The 20,240-nt window shown below is 38.0% G+C and overlaps 1 protein-coding gene across 1 annotated transcript; it reads right to left on the bottom strand.

Annotated features, from left to right (window-relative positions):
* On the bottom strand, positions 6,665 to 9,615 carry LOC109229334 (indole-3-acetic acid-amido synthetase GH3.6-like). The gene is made up of 3 exons (XM_019394740.1): positions 9,212 to 9,615; positions 7,940 to 8,850; positions 6,665 to 7,445 (listed from the first exon to the last, which is right to left on the bottom strand). The coding sequence occupies exons 1-3, from the start codon at positions 9,526 to 9,528 to the stop codon at positions 6,862 to 6,864; spliced, it is 1,812 nt and encodes a 603-aa protein (XP_019250285.1). The 5' UTR covers positions 9,529 to 9,615; the 3' UTR covers positions 6,665 to 6,861.

Below are 20,240 nucleotides of genomic sequence, written 5' to 3'. Positions count from 1 at the left end.
TATATATATATATATTAAGATATGAATGAAGATGGAAATTATAGTGGAAACAATCCTAATTTGAGAATCAAAAGGTCCTTGACTCCTTGTTCTTCTTGCCTCGGATCGAAATATAATGCTGGTCCTTTGATAATAGTAGCAATTTTGTACTTTTATCTTGTATTTTTGTATTTTGTTTGTATCTTAAAGTTGATCAAATGATGGACACAGCTAACTGAATCCGCTCATTAAGAGTCTAAGACCAAATATGATTACTAGATTAAAATAAATCCAACTTAACTATTTACGTATTTTTCAAACTTTTACTAAATGTATGTACCATTTAGTCAAGGTTGCTTATTATGTCGTATTAGGTTTCCGGAAATTAAAGTGCATAAATATAGATTAGACAGTTTAGTCAAATTAAAAGGCATTCTCGATATAGTTTATTTATAACATAAAATGAGGAAAGATAAAAAATTTGTGAAGTATCATTATACATGTGAGAATTCTAAGAAACAACTATGCATCGATACTAAACAATATAAAATCAGCTATGTTGAATTAAGTCGGCCTAAAAATACTTTTAATACAGTGTAATAATTTTTTGGGGGGTCAAACCTGCACAATTTACAATCTCCTCCTTAAACTAAGTTTTACATGACCCACTAACAAACTCCTGCAATAATGGTCCATCAACAAGCCTCTCGAACTAAGCTTCGAGTGGCCCATTATGACGATTCACAAATCAATTCTATTGACATTGTGTGAGCTTATGCATGCACGCAGGGCGGATCCATGATTTAAACCCTACGGGTTCAACTTTTAAAATTTTAGCATTGAACCCTGTTGAAGATAGGAGTAGTCACGTGCCAATCACGTGAGTGTAGTTAAGTCGGTTAAGAGGGATTAGTTAGTTATAACTAATTATGGGATTGGTTAGTTTAGGTGATGTAAAGCTGTAGATTAGATACAATTGTAGAGGTGTATATACACATAGTATATGCTCATTGTAAAGATAGAGCTTCAATAATACAAGCCAGTTTTCTCTCAAATAGAAAAATATCTCTAGAACCTTCTCTTATGTTTTCCGCCATTGTCGTCTTCACTGAAGCTCTGAAATCTTCATTATGGTATCAGAGCATGGATGATAGATTCGTGTTCACTGAAATTGTCATTCCTCGTTTTCTCCGATAAATTTTTGTTGATCGATTGTGATTTTTGCAATCGATTAAGCTAGGGCACACAGCTTTTCTACAATTTGCAACTGAAAACTCCGTTAATTGTGGAATTCAAAACTTAGTTTACTTGAATTGATAGCCATGGCAATTGGAGAAGAAGCTTTAGCTGGAACCAGCACAGGAACAACCGCAATAACCATCGATCATCATCACCCTCTGTTTTTACAGCCAAGCGACACCCCAGGTAGCTCCTTGATTTCAATTCAGCTAACTGGAACTGAGAACTATGCATTATGGAGTAGATCTATGAAATTGATGCACTAAGGATAAGTTCGATCAGTCGTTGCATGAACTTTGGGAGAAGTGTAATGCAATAGTTTTATCTTGGATTATAAATGCTGTGAGCAAGGAATTGCTCAGTGGTATTGTGTACAAATCAAGTGCACATAAAGTTTGGACAGATTTGAAGGATAAATATGATAAAGTGGATGGATCTCGCATTTTTTTTTCTGCATAAAGAAATTGTAACTTTGTCGCAAGGAATTTCTACTGTGACAGCCTATTTTTCAAGGTTGACAGATTTATCTATTTTTCAAGGTTGACAGATTTATGGAAAGAATATGATGCCTTGATGCCATGTCCTGGATGTGATTGTCCAGAATCTAAGAGCTATTCAGAGCATTTTGAATATCAGAGGTTGCTACAGTTTCTGATGGGCCAAAATGAGACATATGCACAGCCTAGGAGTCAAATTTTGATGATGAGCCCAGTACCTTCTGTCAACAAGGCGTATTCCATGGTAGTTTCTGAAAAAAGTCAAAGAAATCTGGGAAAATCTGCAGAGGCATTAGATATGGGAGACAGTACAGCATTGTTCACTAATAAAGGAGGCATGATTATAGGAAACACTTATAAGCCCGGAAGAAACAATCTGTTTTGTGATTACTGTAACTATAAAGGTCACACAAGAGAAACATGTTAAAAAATACATGGCTATCCAAATGATTTCAAAATGAGGAGGAAAACCAACAATTTTCCACAAAGAACAATGGTTAACACCACAACACATGAGGGACAGCAGTACATGGGAAAAGCAGCAGCAAATGCAGTATCTCAGGAGGGACAGTAGATGCTGAACTCCCCAATTAGAAATTCAACACCTACACTACCTCAGCCAATCATGTTCACTCAGGAACAATGTGATCAAATTTTAAAATTGATCAACAAAGATACAGGTGACAATTCAGAGCATTTTGCAGGTATGACTAAGGTCACTACACTACCTGATAAAACAAAGAATGAAAACTGGATAGTAGACTCTGGTGCAACCAATCACATGGTTCGCACCAGAGAATTGCTTGACAAGATAAATACTAATAGCCTAAAGTCTGGATCTAAGGTTCATTTACCTGATGGTACCTCACTAGATATTGCTTGTACTAGAGAAAGTAGGATTGGTGAATGTGGTGTTATTAGGAATGTACTATACATTCCAGATTTTAAATACAACCTGTTGTCAGTCTTTAAGCTTACAAGGGACTTACAATGTTTTTTATCTTTCTATCCTGACTTCTGGATCATGCAGGACCTTCACAATGGGAAAGTGAAGGGGATAGGTAAAGAGCTTGAAGGTTTGTATAATCTGCAGCATCAGCAGGACAAAGCCAAGGTTGCAACTGTGCAAACACATGATCATTCCAAAGAAGAAGAGGATTTAGGGGTCTGGCATGGGAAACTTGGACATGCCCCTAATAAAGTGGTGAAACAAATCCTAAACATAAAATTCAAGATCAACAATGATGGAATTAGAGATTGCACAACATGCCCTCTAGCTAGACAAGGAAGATTACCATTTCCAAAGAGTACAAGTAGATCAAATAAATATTTTAAGATGATTCATGTAGATGTAGGGGGTCCATATAGAGTAGCAGGTCACAATGGATACAAATCCTTTCTTACTATAGTAGATGATTACAGTAGAATGATATGGGTTTACTTGTTCAGACTTAAGAGTGATGTGATTGTATGCTTGAAACAATTTTTTGCTTTAATAAAAACTCAATTTGGAGGAACAGTTAGAATTCTGACAAGTGATAATGGGACTGAATTTTTCAATTCTGAATGCAGCAGTTTGTTCAAATTGTATGGAATGATTCATTAAAGTTCATGTGTCCATACCCCACAACAGAATGGGGTAGTGGAAAAGAAACATAGACATATGCTAGAGGTGGCTAGGGCAATTAGACTGCAAGGTCATTTGCCTCTCATGTGTTTGGGGTGAATGTGTGCATGCAGCGGTTTATATCATTAATAGACTTCCCTGTCAATGCTATCGGGGAAGTCCTCATTTGAGATGATGTATGGGAGAGCACCATCTTTACAGCATATGCGGATCATAGGATGTCTGTGCTTTGCCAAAATTCTAGTAGGGGGAGATAAGTTTGCAGCAAGAGCCATTGGAGCTGTTCATATGGGATATTCTTCATCTCAGAAAGGATATAGACTATATAATCTCTTGACTAACTTCTTTTTGTAAGCAGGATGTAAAGTTCATGGAGAACATATTTCCTTTCCAGCTTTTAAAGGAAGGAAAGTTGCAGGTTTTTCCCAATGGAGTCATAGAATCTATTACCGGCAATGACACAACAACACCATCTCTTTCATCTACAGATGCAGATCCTCCACATGAAGCTGCAAGTCCTCCTTCTGCAGGTTCCAACATGAGACAGTACCTGCTGCAGACTCACCATCTTTGCCTTCACCAGATTTTGAAGACATACAACAGCCACAACAGCTAGAAGGAATACTCTCAGAAGTAGTCCATCCTTCACACTCCGACAACCAGCCCAGAAAATCAAGCAGGAATGTGAAAGAACCTGCCTGGATGCAGGACTATGTGTGCAATAGTTCATTGGCAAGCTCAACCTCACAATCATCTTGCAAGTATCCAATGCAAGATTTTTTGGGCCATGATGGTATTTCAGTCAAGTACAAATCTTATCTTTCCAAGATAACTAGCTTGAAGGAACCTGGCAGCTATGAAGAGCAGCAGCAGATCCTCAATGGGTAGAAGCTATGACACAAGAGTTGAATGCCCTCAAAGAAAATGGGACCTAGTCCTTGGTAAATTTGCCAACAGGGAAAGTTCCCATTGGTTGCAAATGGGTATTCAAAATAAAATATAGAGCAGATGGGGAAGTTGAAAGATACAAAGCTCATTTGTTTGCGAAAGGGTATAACCAGATGGAAGGCCTCGACTACCAAGAGACTTTTTCTCTTGTAGTCACAATGGTAACAGTCAGAGTGGTTCTTGGCTTAGTAGCAGCACACAATTGGAATTTGCATCAGATGGGCGTATACAATGCCTTCCTTCAGGGCGACCTTACTGAAGAAGTGTATATGTGCTTGCCCCAGGGATTTCACAGCAGGGGGAGAAAGTATGTAGGCTGCATAAATCCCTCTATGGATTGAAGCAAACTTCTAGACAGTGGAATTTGAAACTGACTGAGGCCTTGATCAATTCAGGATTTGTGCAGAGTCGATTTGATTATTCCTTGTTTACGAAAAGGCAAGGGATCAGTCTAGTGATCATTCTAGTATGTGTGGATGATCTCCTTATAACTGGGAATGATCATTGCCTAATTTCAGAAGCAAAGTCTATATTTCAAAGCAACTTCAAGATCAAAGACTTAGGGGAGATGAAAATTTTTTTGGGAATTGAGATAGCAATATCAAGAGAAGGAATACTGATGAATCAGCAAAAATTTGCAATGGAATTGATCACTGATCTTCGAATGGCAGGATCAAAACCAGTAGCCACTCCAATGGAATGCAATCAGAGATTCACAACAGTAGAATATGATCAACACTTGGAGCTGAAAGATGATGAGAAGCTGCCAGATGCAGGGCCATACCAAAGATTGGTTGGGAAGCTGTTTGTACCTTACTATGACAAGACCAGACATTTGTTATGCAGTGCATGTGTTGAGCCAATTTATGCATTGTCCAAAGAAGTCACACATGGAGGCAGCAATAACAGTTGTAAGGTACATAAAAGGGGCACTAGGTCTTCGTCTACTGATGAGCTCAAAGCCGTGCCCAAAACTCACAGCATTTTGTGATGCTGACTGGGCATCATGTCCAGTGTCCAGAAAGTCTGTGACGGGGTATGTGATGAAGCTAGGAGATTCTTTGGTGTCTTGGAAGTCAAAGAAGCAGTGCACGATATCAAGAAGCTCAGCAGAAGCTGAGTACATGAGCATGGCTGCTGCAGCCTCAGAACTTCTATGGTTGACAGGATTATGCAAGGAATTGGGTGCAGAGGTTGAATTGCCAGTGGAGCTGCTCTGTGATAGCAAGGCAACAATTCAAATTGCTGCAAATCCTATATTCCACGAACGAACGAAGCATATAGAAATAGACTTGCACTTCATCAGAGAAAAAAATCCAACAAGGAATCGTCAAAACAAGATATGTGATGTCTAGAGATCAAGAAGCAGACCTGTTCACAAATGCCCTAGGAAGATCGCAACATGATTACCTGATAGGCAAGCTAGGGGTGCTGAACTTGTTTGCACCATCTAGCTTGAGGGGGAGTGTTGAAGATAGGAGTAGTCACGTGCCAATCACGTGAGTGTAGTTAAGTCGGTTAAGAGGGATTAGTTAGTTATAATTAATTATGGGATTGGTTAGTTTAGGTGATGTAAAGCTGTAGATTAGATGCAATTGTAGAGGTCTATATATACATAGTATCAGCTCATTGTAAAGATAGAGCTTCAATAATACAAGCCAGTTTTCTCTCAAATAGAAAATTCTCTCTAGAACCTTCTGTTCTATTTTCCGCCATCGTCGTCTTCACTGATGCTCTCAAATCTTCATTAAACCCACTATATATTAAAGTTATGGATTCATATCTACTATTTTTGCAATTTTAATAATTTTTACATATAAATTTTTACTCTGCATCACAAGTTATGGGTTCAACTACTAACAAGAAACTTTGTTGGCTTAACCAATAAATTAAATAAGTTTTAACTATTCATGTCTTTTTTATAAAAAGCCCTCGAATGCAGAAATCACAAAAGATGGAAAGACAAAGAAGATCAAATGAAGACCGACCAAATCATCCGGGCGGCAGCTGCATCATACGGAATGACAAGAAGAAGTCACTGGACAACTATAATTAAGGGGAGTAGAGTATTAATTCGTCGAAAGAGTAACATGTATGCAGCAAAAATTGTGCTGCCACATGCTTTTTATTACAAAACAATGCTAAATCTAAATCTAGTCCATAATATATTTATTTCATAGACGACCACTGCTGCTTCTTTAATTTCCTCTTATATGTAGTAAATTGATCAATCGAATAAGAATCAATTGAATTGATGGTATCATCTATTTTGTTCAATAGCAAGTCACATGATTGCCATGTGAAGCTATTAAACTGAAAAATTCTATAATAATTAGCAAGTCAAAGTATCATTTTGTAATATTTTATAATCATATTAATTTCAATAAATAATCTAACGACATTACTTATTGATGGAATTTAGTGAAAGAACTTACATTAATTCTGTACATGAAAAACACACACTCACATAGAAGAAAGAAAAAGGAAATTAAGAAACAGTAGTGAAAGTGGACAATACAGTAGAAATTAATTATCTAATCTAGCTTCTAAATCTCTGTGCAATTCCGTTTTTCAGGTTGAGCACCATTGCTTGTGACCAGGAACCCAATTAGGACATTTTGGGCTAAAATAATTAGCAATAACTCTCGAATTCAGAAGCTCAATAATTGGTGCATACTTCACACACCGTGGCGCTTTGTACTGATTAATTGAAGCACCATTGCTAATAGCATAATCCATAAGCTTATCAAATGTGCCATTTTCGACAACCTTTATTTCCAAAGGTCCAATTGACTTATCCGAAACACGACATTGTCGATAAACACTGTTTAATGATTCTTCTATTGTGAGGCAACAATCTTGAAAAACTGTTGTAGGGATTATTGTTTCAGAACTTTTGTTGATTTCCCAGTACAAGACATAGTGTCCTGGGATTGCTGACGTGTCAGCAAAACTTGTGTATTCAGTGAGAGATGCTTCAAATGGTAAAAGATGGATTGATGCTTTTACAACAGCTTCATGCAACTCAACTTCATCTGTTTTGTCTGAGTCTATGCTTAATGCAACATTCTTTCTGCATACGAAATGAAATTGAGGTGCCTTGTTCTTGAATCCGGCAACTTTAAGTATGTCACCAACACGATAACGATACAGTCCTGAAAAAAAAGATCATTAATTGCTAGCATCAAAATTTTGTCTCCGGAAAATTAACAAAATCTACTGTCACAACTTGACTTTTACTAGCTCTGTTCCATTTTATCCCGAACCTAGTAGCTTTGATTCAAACCTTACATTTGTCTTACGAAATTCCTGGAATATGTACAAATTAATAATTTAGAACCTAATAACTTTAAAAACAAACTAGAATCCCATGATTGGAATACTCGATCACATTAATTCCAGAATTTTCAGTGTAAACTTGGACATAAAATCTTCATGTTTTTGAAATAAAATTCACATATTTAGAAATAATTAATAATTTCAAGTTTTTGAGGTAAAAGTATTTTGTACAATTCACAATAGCTAATAATTTAACATATTTCATAAATATCTTAATTATTTATTTAAAATTGTGGTCAAAGTAAACTTTCTTTGACTGTAATAATTAGTAATAGTGTCACATAATATGAACAGAGAAAGTAAATTTTACCTGCATAAGTGGTGACCACGAGCTCGTATTCATGTCCAAGTTCAACATCAACAAGATCTACCAAATCACTTTTATCATATGTGTTACCTTTTTCTGGTCCTTCATCTTCACGAGCTACGGGTAAGAACTCGAAATAACCCATGGTAGGTATAAGGGTATAAGCAACTTCACTTGGTTTGCAAAGAGGATTAAGATTTATACCAAAGTAGCATTCAGAAGAAGCATACATGGTACAAACAAGTGGTAAATCATTGCCATAATAATTGAGAGTCGGAATGTATTGTGACATAGTTCCTGTCACAATTACATCGACGTACTTAGTATTAGGCCATAATCTTGGTATTATCCCTTTCCATGATTCTTTACTACATTCGGTTGCAATAAATTCAGCAAGCTTGGGATTTGGTTTAAGAATTTTCAACACAGCTTCTCTTACCTCAGGGTCTGTAATTTGAGGATTTAGACTCCCAGTTTTAATATCGTTACAAAGAATAGGCCAGTGCTTTTCGAGAAATCGAATAGCACGAATAAATCCAGAAGCAAAAACAGCACCAACACGAAGAACTTGAGTATTTTGGCAAAGTCCACAAAGAATTTGGGAATACATGCTTTGGTAGGAATCAAGACAAAGAATTGTTTCATTTGGACTAGTGTAATTTGTGTAAGGATCATAAGGTCTTTTCTTGAAATATGAACTTTTGTAGTAGCTTGTTAAAACTGGACGAGCTAATAGACCACCTGGAGTTTTGGCTTCTGATTTTATGAACAAAAAATACATTCCTTTGCCTTTGTGTAAATCAGGCACAAATTGATCCATTACTGGCATTAAAAGGCTGTAGAGTAATGACCTTCTCCCTAGCTCTTCTTCAACTGTTGGCATCAATTTTCTCTCTCCCCCGGACGTGCCAGAACTATTAAAAACAAAGGAAAAAAATTATTGGTGCATAAATAAATTTGTACAATTATTGGTTAGAGAAGATAACTTTATTTATATCACGTACAACTCAAGTAGTGTAGCTTGATGCATATTTAATTCCATTAAGAAACAAAAAATGTTGGTACATACTAAATGAACATGCGAAACAAGCATTTTTAGCTAGTGAGTTCAGAATAAGTCCAGTTCACGTGTATTCTATATATACAACCAAATTTTTTTGGGTATATGTCCTTATATATGAATCGAGTCGAAAGCAATGGCTTGATCAGTTGACCTATTAAATCCACTCAAGATCCGCCTCCATAACACAAACAAAGTTATTGATATGAACTAACCTTGTCAAGAACTCGGAAATTGGTTGAGAACAAAGGATAGATGAACGATCACCATCAGCAATACGATCAATATCAGGCTTGAGATCCTCATATGTAACAACAGGCATGATTTTTTTGAAGGTTTCATAATCAGTTTTGCCATTTAGGCCATGCCTTTGCAAATACTCAACTCCAGCATTACGAGAAAGTATTTCGTTTAGAACCTTTTTTTGAACTTCATCGGCATTTGTAGTAATATTTTCGAAGAATTGAAGAAGTTTTTTGTTGTTTTCATCAAAACTACCATCATCTGACAAGGCAGAAGGAGCCTCTGGCATGGTTAAGATTTAAAACAGAAAACAAAATGAAAGAAAATAGAGAGAGAGATGGGGAAAAGTAGTGGAGTTATGATTGGAACTTCTGTTGAAGAAAGAGAAGACTACAGAAATATATATAGAGGAAATATGGGGCCATAGGGGGTGTGAACCCCCTGTTGGAAACAAAGAATTCAATGAAACAGTAAACAAAGTCTAGGGGTAAATTCGTAACTCCATTTGCAATATCCTTTTTTATAAAATTTTGACTTTTCTAACTCCAAACAAAGATTGGGTTACAAGTAAAAGAATGAAACGGCTTAAGGTTAATCTACGGGCAAAAAATTACCCGAATTTAGTGCATGTAACAAACTAGTTCCTTCAGGTGGGGAAAAAAAAACTAGTTCCTTCACTTTCCCTCTGCTCCACTTTTGTGATTATTATTTTGTTATTAGTCCGTACAAAAAAACAGACATAATGACAAATTTTTTATAATCACATAAATATTATTACATGTTAAGGATCAATAGTGTCAAATTTTTTATAATTATACAAATATGTAATACATATTTTTAGACCATAAATTTTAAAAGTCTTATTTTTTTTTAAACTTCATATTGAGTCACATGACAACAAATAAAGTGGAATAGATAAAGTATCATTAATATGTGTTAATGCTAAATTGGGTATCGAATTAAAGAAAGAATTTTTTTTTGACATATGTCAAAAAAATGTAAACAGATTTGACATAAGTTTCAAAATATAAAATAGCGCCACTTTTTTAGAAAAATTATAGAAAAAATGTTTCATATGAAATGAACAAACTGTGACAAAAAAATGGAAACAGACAAAGTGTGTATTTTTATTATGATTATGACCAAGTTAAGATTAAAGTGGAGGTTTGGAGCAATAATGAAGTTGTCTCACGGGTTCAAGCTATTTGCATCAGGGTAGTTTACCTACATCACACTCTTTAGGGTGTGGCTCTTCCCAAGATCCTGTGTAAACGTGAGATGCTTCGTGCGTCGAACTGCCTTGTTCGAATATATTAAAATAGGAATAGTTATTAACTAATTATATTAAATAAAAGAAATTTATATCATATACTTATTAGTTTGATCCTTGACGCATATACGCAGTGGCGAAGCTAGGAATTTCTTTAAGGGTGTTCAAATTTAAAAAGAGTGAAAAAAATTTACGACAAAGAGTGTTCAATATGTGTTATATACCTCTAAAACGTAATATTTTACCTACCTACACAATACAATTTTCAGTTGACCACCCTTACAAGCATGTGGCTTTCGCCACTGCATATACGAGAGATTAGTAAATATTTTGTCGTGCATAAAGACAAATTTAAGGAGGAGTTTGGGACACCGAAGCAGAAGATGATTGGAGGGGAAATTCCGAGTAAAATCGCGGTAAAGTAAACAGGGTACATGATTGCATGTACTACGGATGCTACTTCCATTACCGGCAAGCCCATGCATTACTGCATTTTCAAGCCTTGTTTTTTTTTCCCCCCTTCTATATTTCACTTTCTAATTGTTTCTTTATTGCACCACAAAGTAAAGGGAGAAAAAGAAAAGGGAAATTTGCTTTTGTTTGAAGAGTGATATATCCTCCCCGCCGACACCCTTCGTAACAAATCTTCCAAGATTTTTTTTTTTTTTTTTTTTTGCAACATAAAATATTAGCCACTCTAAAAAATACTAGCCACTTAAAATATTAATTTTGTTATTTGTCTTAATACGGATTAAAAAGTGTCGAACTACATTGTAATGGCCATTAATTTATTTAGATGTAAATTCGTGCACTACTATTCAAATTATAGTCTCTTAACTACTGGATCCTCTCCTTGAAAACTTTTTTTAATCAATTAGATGTGCATGAGCCGAAGCCAACAATTTTGCTAAGGATGCTCAAAGTTTAATATACATATATGTATCGAAAATATATTTTGATCTACGTCCGCAGTATAATTTTTTATCTGTTTATCCTTAAAATTAGATAACAATTAAACTTATAAGTGGTTTTAAGGATATGTGATTTCACTTGGCACAAACTGAGAAATATGAGAACTAAGGTTAGAAATTAACTCTAAAATAAAGCAAACCAATATAATGAGCGGTTATGACCTTCGAGCTGATCGCCCTCGAACCAACAGAGTATGCTAGCAAAAAGTATAAACTGAACAGTAGAGCTTTAAGAGAGAAAATGTGATGTATTGCTTTGTTATACGTGAATATGATGATTACAAAATGATTAGAATCCCCTTTATATAGTAGAGGAATTCTACTTATGGTACAATTATAAATACAGAAGAAAATCTCAAGATTGGCTAAATGTCCGGTCTTGACTCGATATGTGCCGAGATTTCCGCCACGATCCTTTCCCGATCACGGATACCTCGGCTTTCCGTTATTCGGTTTAGCAGGCTTCCTTCGATCTCACTCTGTCTCTATCTCGCTTCAGTCTCGATCACGACTGATCTCGATTTTGATTGATTATCGACTCATGAGCTTAGCAATCCATCTCTGTGTCATGGTTCGATGCAATGCAAGGTCGAGCCTTGGTCTGTCACCTCAGTTTCGATTAGCCATACAAAATTAGGGAAGCCCGATTCTGACCGTATACAGGTAGTCCCCTCATTTTTTGGAGTGTAATGACAAGAAACGAATTGAGTCTTCGAACTTCCCCTCGGTTTACCATGACGTAAGCATCATGACGCAAACGGCAGAGGTGACCGAAATGTCTCGTCGGTTCAGTTTTGTGGGCATTTAATGCGCGTCAGCCGACGGTTGGCCACTACCGATATTGAACCGTCGTTGCGAAACCAATAAATAGCCACCTTCTTCACTCTTTCAAACTTTACTTTCAATTTCCTTCATCCTAATCTTCACAGTTCTTTGTACTCTTCAAAGCTTCCTATCTCCAGATCTTTGAGTTTCTTTGTTTGTTCTTCCCAAAACACCAAATATTTCAATCTCTATTCTTCCTTGCTTAAAATGGCCAAAACATCAAAAACTATTCTGCGAAAGGAGACTGCTTCATCGTCACGGTTGGCTGGCGAGGAACCGTCGGCGGAGCCACGCCCTGAAGACTTTTTTCCCGGAGGGTGTGTTCTCGACTCTGATTTTAAGGTTGAAAAGACTTCCTCGGTGCCGGGCCGATACGAGCCGGTATCGAGGCATATATGCTCAATAACTGAAAAACTCCTCTCCCAGGTTAAAAAAGATTGCAACTGGGGTAAAAAACACGTGGTGGTGCCTGCTCCAGATGAGGCAATGACCACTCATGTGGAAGGGTTGTTAAGAGTTTATACTAACCCTTTCACGTTGGGTCCCTTGTATCCAATCATCATAGACTTCTGCGAGAAGTACGAGTTGACCCTCGGTCATATTCATCCCTCCTTCAGGAGGATAGTGATATTACTCTGTTTATTCTCAAGCAAAGTCGATGGGCTTCCCTTCACCCTCGACCACCTCATACGCCTATATAGCCCCCGACTCTATCGAGGGGGACTAATAAAGCTGCAACGTCGAGCATCTGCCTCGTTTTCTGTTCTCGAGATACATGTTGCAAGGTCCATTCCTTAAATCGATGTAGAGTCATCTATCCAAGTACCTCTGCATTTGGTCCTCTCGGACTTCAGAAGTCCTATTAACTTGGTTTACCATGAGGAGGGAATCACACTTGGCCTCTATGACCTCCGCTCCCAAACTTTTAGCCAGTTCGAGACCTGCAATAATGGCCTCATATTCGGCCTCATTGTTAGTCAATTTTATAGTTCTGATAGACTGTCTAACTATATTCCCCGTGGGTGATTTTATCGGGGTTGATCTCGATCCCCCGATTGGACACCATGAAGCCAAGAAACTTGCCCGAGCCAACCCAAACGCGCATTTTTCTAGGTTGAGCTTCATGTTGTACTTCCTCAGTATATCGAAAGTTTCCTGCAAATGCTTCAAATGGTTCTCGGCTCGTAGGGACTTAACTAGCATGTCATCAATATAAACCTCCATAGATTTCCCTATTTGTTGTTCGAACATTCAATTTACTAGGCGTTGATGGGTTGCACCAGTATTTTTTAGTCCAAATGGCATTACATTATAACAGTAGGTGCCGTACTTAGTGATAAACGAGGTCTTTTCCTAGTCTTCCGCGTTCATCTTTATTTGGTTTTACCTGGAGTGGGCATCGAGAAAACTAAGAGTCTCGTGGCCGGCCATGGGTCGATCATACAATCGATGTTAGGCAAAGGAAAAGAATCCTTGGGGCATGCTTTATTCAGGTCTTTATAATCTGCACACATTCTAAGTTTGTTTCCCTTCTTAGGGACTACTACTACATTCTCTAACCATTCGGGATATTTTACTTCCCGGATGGATCCTATTTTGAGAAGTTTGGTTACCTCATCTTTGATGAAAGCGTATTTTACCTTAGACTGAGGCCTCCTTTATTGTTTCACCGGGCGGAACTTTAGGTCCACGCTTAGTTTATGAGTAGTGATCTCCGGTGGGATCCTTGTAATATCGAGATGGGACCAGGCAAAACAATCCATATTAGCTTCAAGAAATTGAATAAGTTTTTTCCTGAGCTCGGGAGTTAACCCCGTGCCAAGGTATACCTTTCGATCAGGCAGATGCTCGATCAATATGATTTGTTCTAGCTCTTCAACCATTGACTTTGTGGCGTCAGAATCATCGGGGATTATGAAGGATCGAGGTATCATATAGTCATCATCCTCGTAAGTTCCCTGCTCCTTCGGTTGGGTCGAAGCTGGTGATTGTGGTTGCTATTTGGCCTCCTATTTTCCCTTCGAATTTGATCCCTTTGCTGATGAAAGTGCCGATACCGGTATTACTTCGTCGATTGAAAACATCTCCTTGGCGGCGGGTTGTTCCCCGTACACTATTTTGACTCCCTCTGATGTCGGGAACTTCAGAACTTGGTAAAGGGTCGAGGGTACTGCCTTCATGTTATGGATCCAAGGCCTTCCGAGCAGTGTGTTGTACCTCATGTCACCCTCGATCACATGGAAAATTGTTTCTTGGATGCTTCCGGCCACGTTTACTGGCAAAATAATTTCACCTTTGGTGGTTTCACTTGCCATGTAGAAGTAGTTAAGTACTCGGGCTGCGGGCACAATTTGATCTTGTAGGCCGAGCTGCTCTACGACCCTTGATCGAATAATGTTGGCCGAGCTACCTGGATCAATCAAAATATGTTTAACTTGAATTTTACTCATAAGGACAGATATTACCAGTGCGTTGTTGTGAGGTTGTTAGATCCCTTTCGCTTCCTCGTCATTGAAAGACAAGGTCTCCTCCGGTAAGTAGTCTCGAGTTCGTTTTTCCCTTGTGATCATCACCTTGGTGCACTTAAATACCGGTCCTTGAGGAATATCGACCCCACCAACGATCATGTGAATCATGTGATGTGGATCTTCTTCCTCGTTATGTCTGTTTGAATCTCTATTTTTGAAGTGATTCTTGGCCCGATCACTTAAGAATTCCCGAAGGTGCCCCTTGTTGAACAATCGGGCTACTTCCTCCCTTAGCTGTCTACAATCTTCTGTTTTATGACCATAAATTCCATGATACTTGCATATTTGATTGGGGTTTCTCTGGGCGGGATCGGTCTGCAGAGGTCGAGTCCATCTAGTATCCTTGATACGTCCGATGGCTGAAATGATGGCTGATGCATCTACACTGAAGTTATATTCCGACAATCGTGGAGATTTTTTAGACCCGGCATCCCTGTCAAAACCACTATTACTTATGAGTCTCCATGAACTTTGACCTCGATCATTTCTTCTCTCATTTCGTGCAAAGTTTCGTCCAGACCCGCTGCTTCTATGGTATACGTTGTACGGTTGATAGCGATCTCTATTCGACCTTGGCTATCGATCGATATCCCTATTGATTCTATCCATAGGCCTGTTAGGATAACCGGACCCTGAAGGAGTCCCTAGTTGATCATCCTCGACCCTGTTCTTCGACTGATATAGATTATGTACATCAGCCCAAGTGGCGGCTGGATACTCGATCAAATTTTGCTTCAACTGCTGTGAAGCTATGGAACTCCGACTATTGAGACCCTGAGTGAAAGCTTGCACAGCCTAATCGTCAGTGACCGGTGGCAAATCCATTCTCTCCGCCTGGAACCGAGATACGAATTCCCTGAGCATCTCGTTATCTTTCTGCTTTACCTTTCCGACTTTCTTGTTGTAACCTTAATGGCTCCGGCATGCGCCTTCACAAAAGAATCTGCAAGTATAGCAAACGAGTCAATAGAGGCGATATATTATGATACCATATCATGGCACCCTTCGATAGAGTCTCGCCGAATGTTTCAGCAATATAGATTCAATTTCGTCATCTTCCAAGTCATTTCCTTTGATGGCGCACATATACGAGGTGATGTGTTCATTTGGATCAGTCGCCCCGTTAAACTTAGGTATTTCGGGCATACAAAACTTCTTGGGGATTGGCTTCGGAGCCGCACTTGGGGGAAGGTTTTTGTACAAACTTTTTAGAATCTAGTCCTTTCAATATCGGTGGTTCCCCAGGGATTTGGTCGACCCTGGAGTTATAGGTTTCCACCTTCTTATCATTTTCCTCGATCTTCTTTTCTCCTGTCTCGATTCGCTTCGTCAGCTCTTCGAGCATTTTGAGGATAGCGGGATTTGTCTCCGATTCCTTCTCATTTGATTTTCCCAAAATGGATTCGACCCATACAGCTTCTCGGGACGGCTTGAGTTCGACCATGCTCGGCGTGTGGTTCTGATTTTGGAGCCGAGCTATTGCTTCCTGCTAGGCCTGTAACATTTCGAAGATTACCCGCAGGCTAATCCCGCCATCTTCACTGCCATGCGCATTCTGAGTAGCTGATCGAGTACACCCACGAACGCTGCTTTCGGGATCGACGACCACATTTCCATTGATGGCTACATGTGAACTGACGTTGATTTGGTCTGCAGCCGGAACTCCATCGAGGCCAGCATGGGGTGCAACGTTTCCTGGTGCAATGTTCTCATTCTCGCCATGTTGGCTGAGATCATTGTCAATGTGTTGAGGTGCTGATTTAGAGTTTGACATCTTTCAATCCTGTAATCAAAGACACTTCAAAGAACAAGCGTAAAATAGTGTGTGTTACAAAAATTTATACCAGGCAACCACTATTATCCTTAGCCCCACGGTGGGAGCCAAACTGTTTACCTTTAAAATTGGATAACAATTAAACTTATAAGTGGTTTTAAGAATATGTGATTTTACTTGGCACAAACTGAGAAATATGAGAATTAAGGTTAGAAATTAACTGTAAAATAAAGCAAACCAATATATGAGCGGTTATGGCCTTCGAGCTGGATCGCCCTCGAACCAACAGAGTATTCTAACAAAAAGTATGAACTGAACAATAGTGCTTTAAGAGAGAAAATGTGATGTATTTCTTTGTTATGCGTGAATATGATGATTACCAAATGATTAGAACCCCCTTTATATAGTAGAGGAATTCTACTTATGGTACAATTCTAAATACAGAAGGAAATCTCATGATTGGCTAAATGTCCGGTCTTGACTCGATATGTGCTAAGATTTCTGCCACGATCCTTGCCCGATCACAGATATCTCGGTTTCCGTTATTCGGTTTAGCAGGCTTCCTTCGATCTCAGTCTATTTTTATCTCGCTTCGGTCTCGATCACGGCTGGTCTCGATTTTGATTGATCATCGACTCATGAGCTTAGCAATCCATCTCCGTATCATGGTTCGATGCAATGCGAGGTCGAGCCTTGGTCTGTCACCCCTGTTTCGATTAGCCATACAAAATTAGGGAAGCCCGATTCTAATCATATACAGTACTTAGTATAATTTGTTAAAGAAGGGTGTTCAACTGATCAACCTTCACTCTATGTGGCTACGCTATTGCGCATGAGGCTATTTGGTGCTTCTCATAGCACCAAGTACCTACTTGTTTCTATATTTTACTATATATAATCATAATAATGTAGTAATTAATTAAAAGAATTAACTAGATAACTTTAGGAAAAGAATTGTTAAAGCAAGATGTAATTTTACATTATGTGCGCAGCTTTACACTTTGTTCCGGTTGATTACATAATATCCTCCACATGAGATTAGAAAACAAAACATGATTTTTTAATTGTTTTAATTAATTTCTCATCTCATAAATAAACTTCAAAATAGAAACAAAATGAATAAAAAAATCACCTTGAAATTTGAGAAGGTAACCATTGTTTTCAAAGCTTTCTCTCTTGATATTGCCTTATTTAAGCTGCGTTGACATTGCAAAATGCAATCTATCCAAGAAATGATAAAAAGCAAAAGAAAAAAGATTTATGTACCCTTTACGCTATCAATAGGGGCGGAGCTAGAGTATTGGGAACGGGTTCGGCCGAACCCAATAGCTTTGATTCGAACTCTGTATTTGTCATTTAAATACATAAATGTACTTTAGAATTCCGTAACTTAAAACGATTAGAATCTCGAACTTATAATCTTGAAAGTCTGGCTCCGCCTCTTACTATCAAAACTTGATTTACCTTGTTGGCGTAGCTAAGTTTCAAAACATTTCGCTATCTTGTTTCTTTTGTTACACAAGGCCATTATTAATTCTACTAACTTGCGTAGGCAAGTAATTGAGAGATACACATAATTTTTAGGTCGGAAAGGAAAGACACATTTACAAGCATCTGCGTCAAAAGACATTTAAATGTATTTTTTAATTTATGGATTGGTATCACTTTTCTATATTTATAATACTTCTACTGTGTATAGAAGTGTAATATTTCTACCATTTTTTCCTTTTTAATGAAGATCATGCTGACTATACAATCCTTATTTCGTTTCAATTAAAAAATGAGTGAAAAAGATAATTTCAATAATAGGAGAAAGATTAAAAGAAGCGATTCCGTATATTAGTCCTAAAAGAAACAATCTCTCAAGCATTTTACTTGAATTGAAATTTAACCTACCCAATAATTGAGAGGATAAATAGGGTCAATAATACCATATAAAAGCAATAACTCATATGTTTTCTTTACGTTGAGCGAACAAAATCTTACATTGATAACTGAAAAAATTAGGATACTACTTTTTTTTTTTGGGTGAAAGAAATTTTGTTATTGATCTCCACCTCACAAAGATATTTACAAATTTATATCCCTACCATAATCTATAAGCTACTCTATTTAGCTCAATACCAAAATTGTATCTTCCTTTAGCATCCCTACTAGGATTGGTTTGCCCTATTAGAATCCAGTCATTTTCCTATTATACAGCTGATTGATCCATTCTTTTTCTTTCCTATTCTTCTTGTTATCCAATATAAGTTGTAGTCTAAACTTGCTATCCTCTTTAATACTCTTCCACATCTTTGTTGGCATTGGCAATGTCTGATTCCAGAGAGCTGCATTTCATGCTCGCCATATTCGATACATTGTTGCTGTGATAATTGAATTCATAAAGCCTCTGCAAATTCTCCGTTTTATACATCTTCCTATCCTCCTCAAATGCTCTGCGCATCTGGTTGATTAAGCTTAATTCCCAATGTCACGACCCCGATTCGCCCTCCGTGAACCATCGTGACGGCACCTAGTCTCTACGACTAGGTAAGCCAAAAATGCGGAAAATAAACCAAATTTGCGGAAGAAAAACAAGTTAAAACAGAGATAGAGTAAATAAACAACGTTTCAGAGTGCCGCCCGGCATACACAACGTTAATCTCTCAAAACTAATACATGTTCCCAAAACCCGGAAACCCATGAATCACAAGCTACGAATATAGTAAAATGTTTTAACTCCGGAAAGTCTACATCAACAGTAAAGATAGAAGGACCAATCACTATAAGAGAGAATGGAGAGAGACTCCTCGGCCTGCGGACGCGGCAGATATACCTCGAAGTCTCCGTAGAATCGCCTCGCCTCAAGGATGGTAAGTCTGGGTAGAGGTACCTGGATCTGCACATGAAAAACATGCGCAGGAAGGGCATGAGTACACCACAATGGTACTCAGTAAGTGCCAAGCCTAACCTCGGTCGGGGTAGTGACGAGGAAGATCAGGGCCCCACTGAGATTAAATAATAATATAAAGTTCGACAGTGTAGGTAAGAGCAGTACAAATAAGTGCAACAGTAAAAATATCACAGGATATAAGACAACTACAACTGATACAGAGGCAAACAATCACAAGGATAATAACCGAGGATCTCTCAGTATCCCGAGGATCTCTTAGTATCCTCAATATATATATCCGGGGATCTCTTGGTATCCCGAGGATCTCTTGGTATCCTAATATATGCTAGGGATCTCTTGGTATCCCGAGGATCTCTTGGTACCCTCAATATATATCAGGGATCTCTTGGTATCCCGAGGTTCTCTTAGTATCCTCAATATATGTGACAGGGATCTCTTGGTATCCCGCACCTCAGCTCGATCATAGATACGTACAGGGGGTCTCCCGGGATGCCTTCCCGTAGCCCTAAAATAAACGCACAACAATAGCAAAAAGGAATTACTCAATTAAGCTCAACTTCATACCATGGCAAAAATAAATAATTCTAACCTTGCATGCTTCACGTAATACAAATAAGGCAGTTAAGGCAAATAGAGCAATTTAGTCAATTAGACATGCTTCTCTAGACTAACAGCATGCTAAATTTCCAAATAGTGTAAGCAAGAAAGGGAGGGACACAATTTAAGGCTATTTTTAA

The sequence above is a fragment of the Nicotiana attenuata genome, chromosome 7 (genome assembly GCF_001879085.1).
Source record: "Nicotiana attenuata strain UT chromosome 7, NIATTr2, whole genome shotgun sequence".
NCBI lineage: Eukaryota > Viridiplantae > Streptophyta > Magnoliopsida > Solanales > Solanaceae > Nicotiana > Nicotiana attenuata.
The sequence above is the reverse complement of the archived record's forward strand: the minus strand, read 5'-3'. Positions and strand labels throughout refer to the sequence as shown.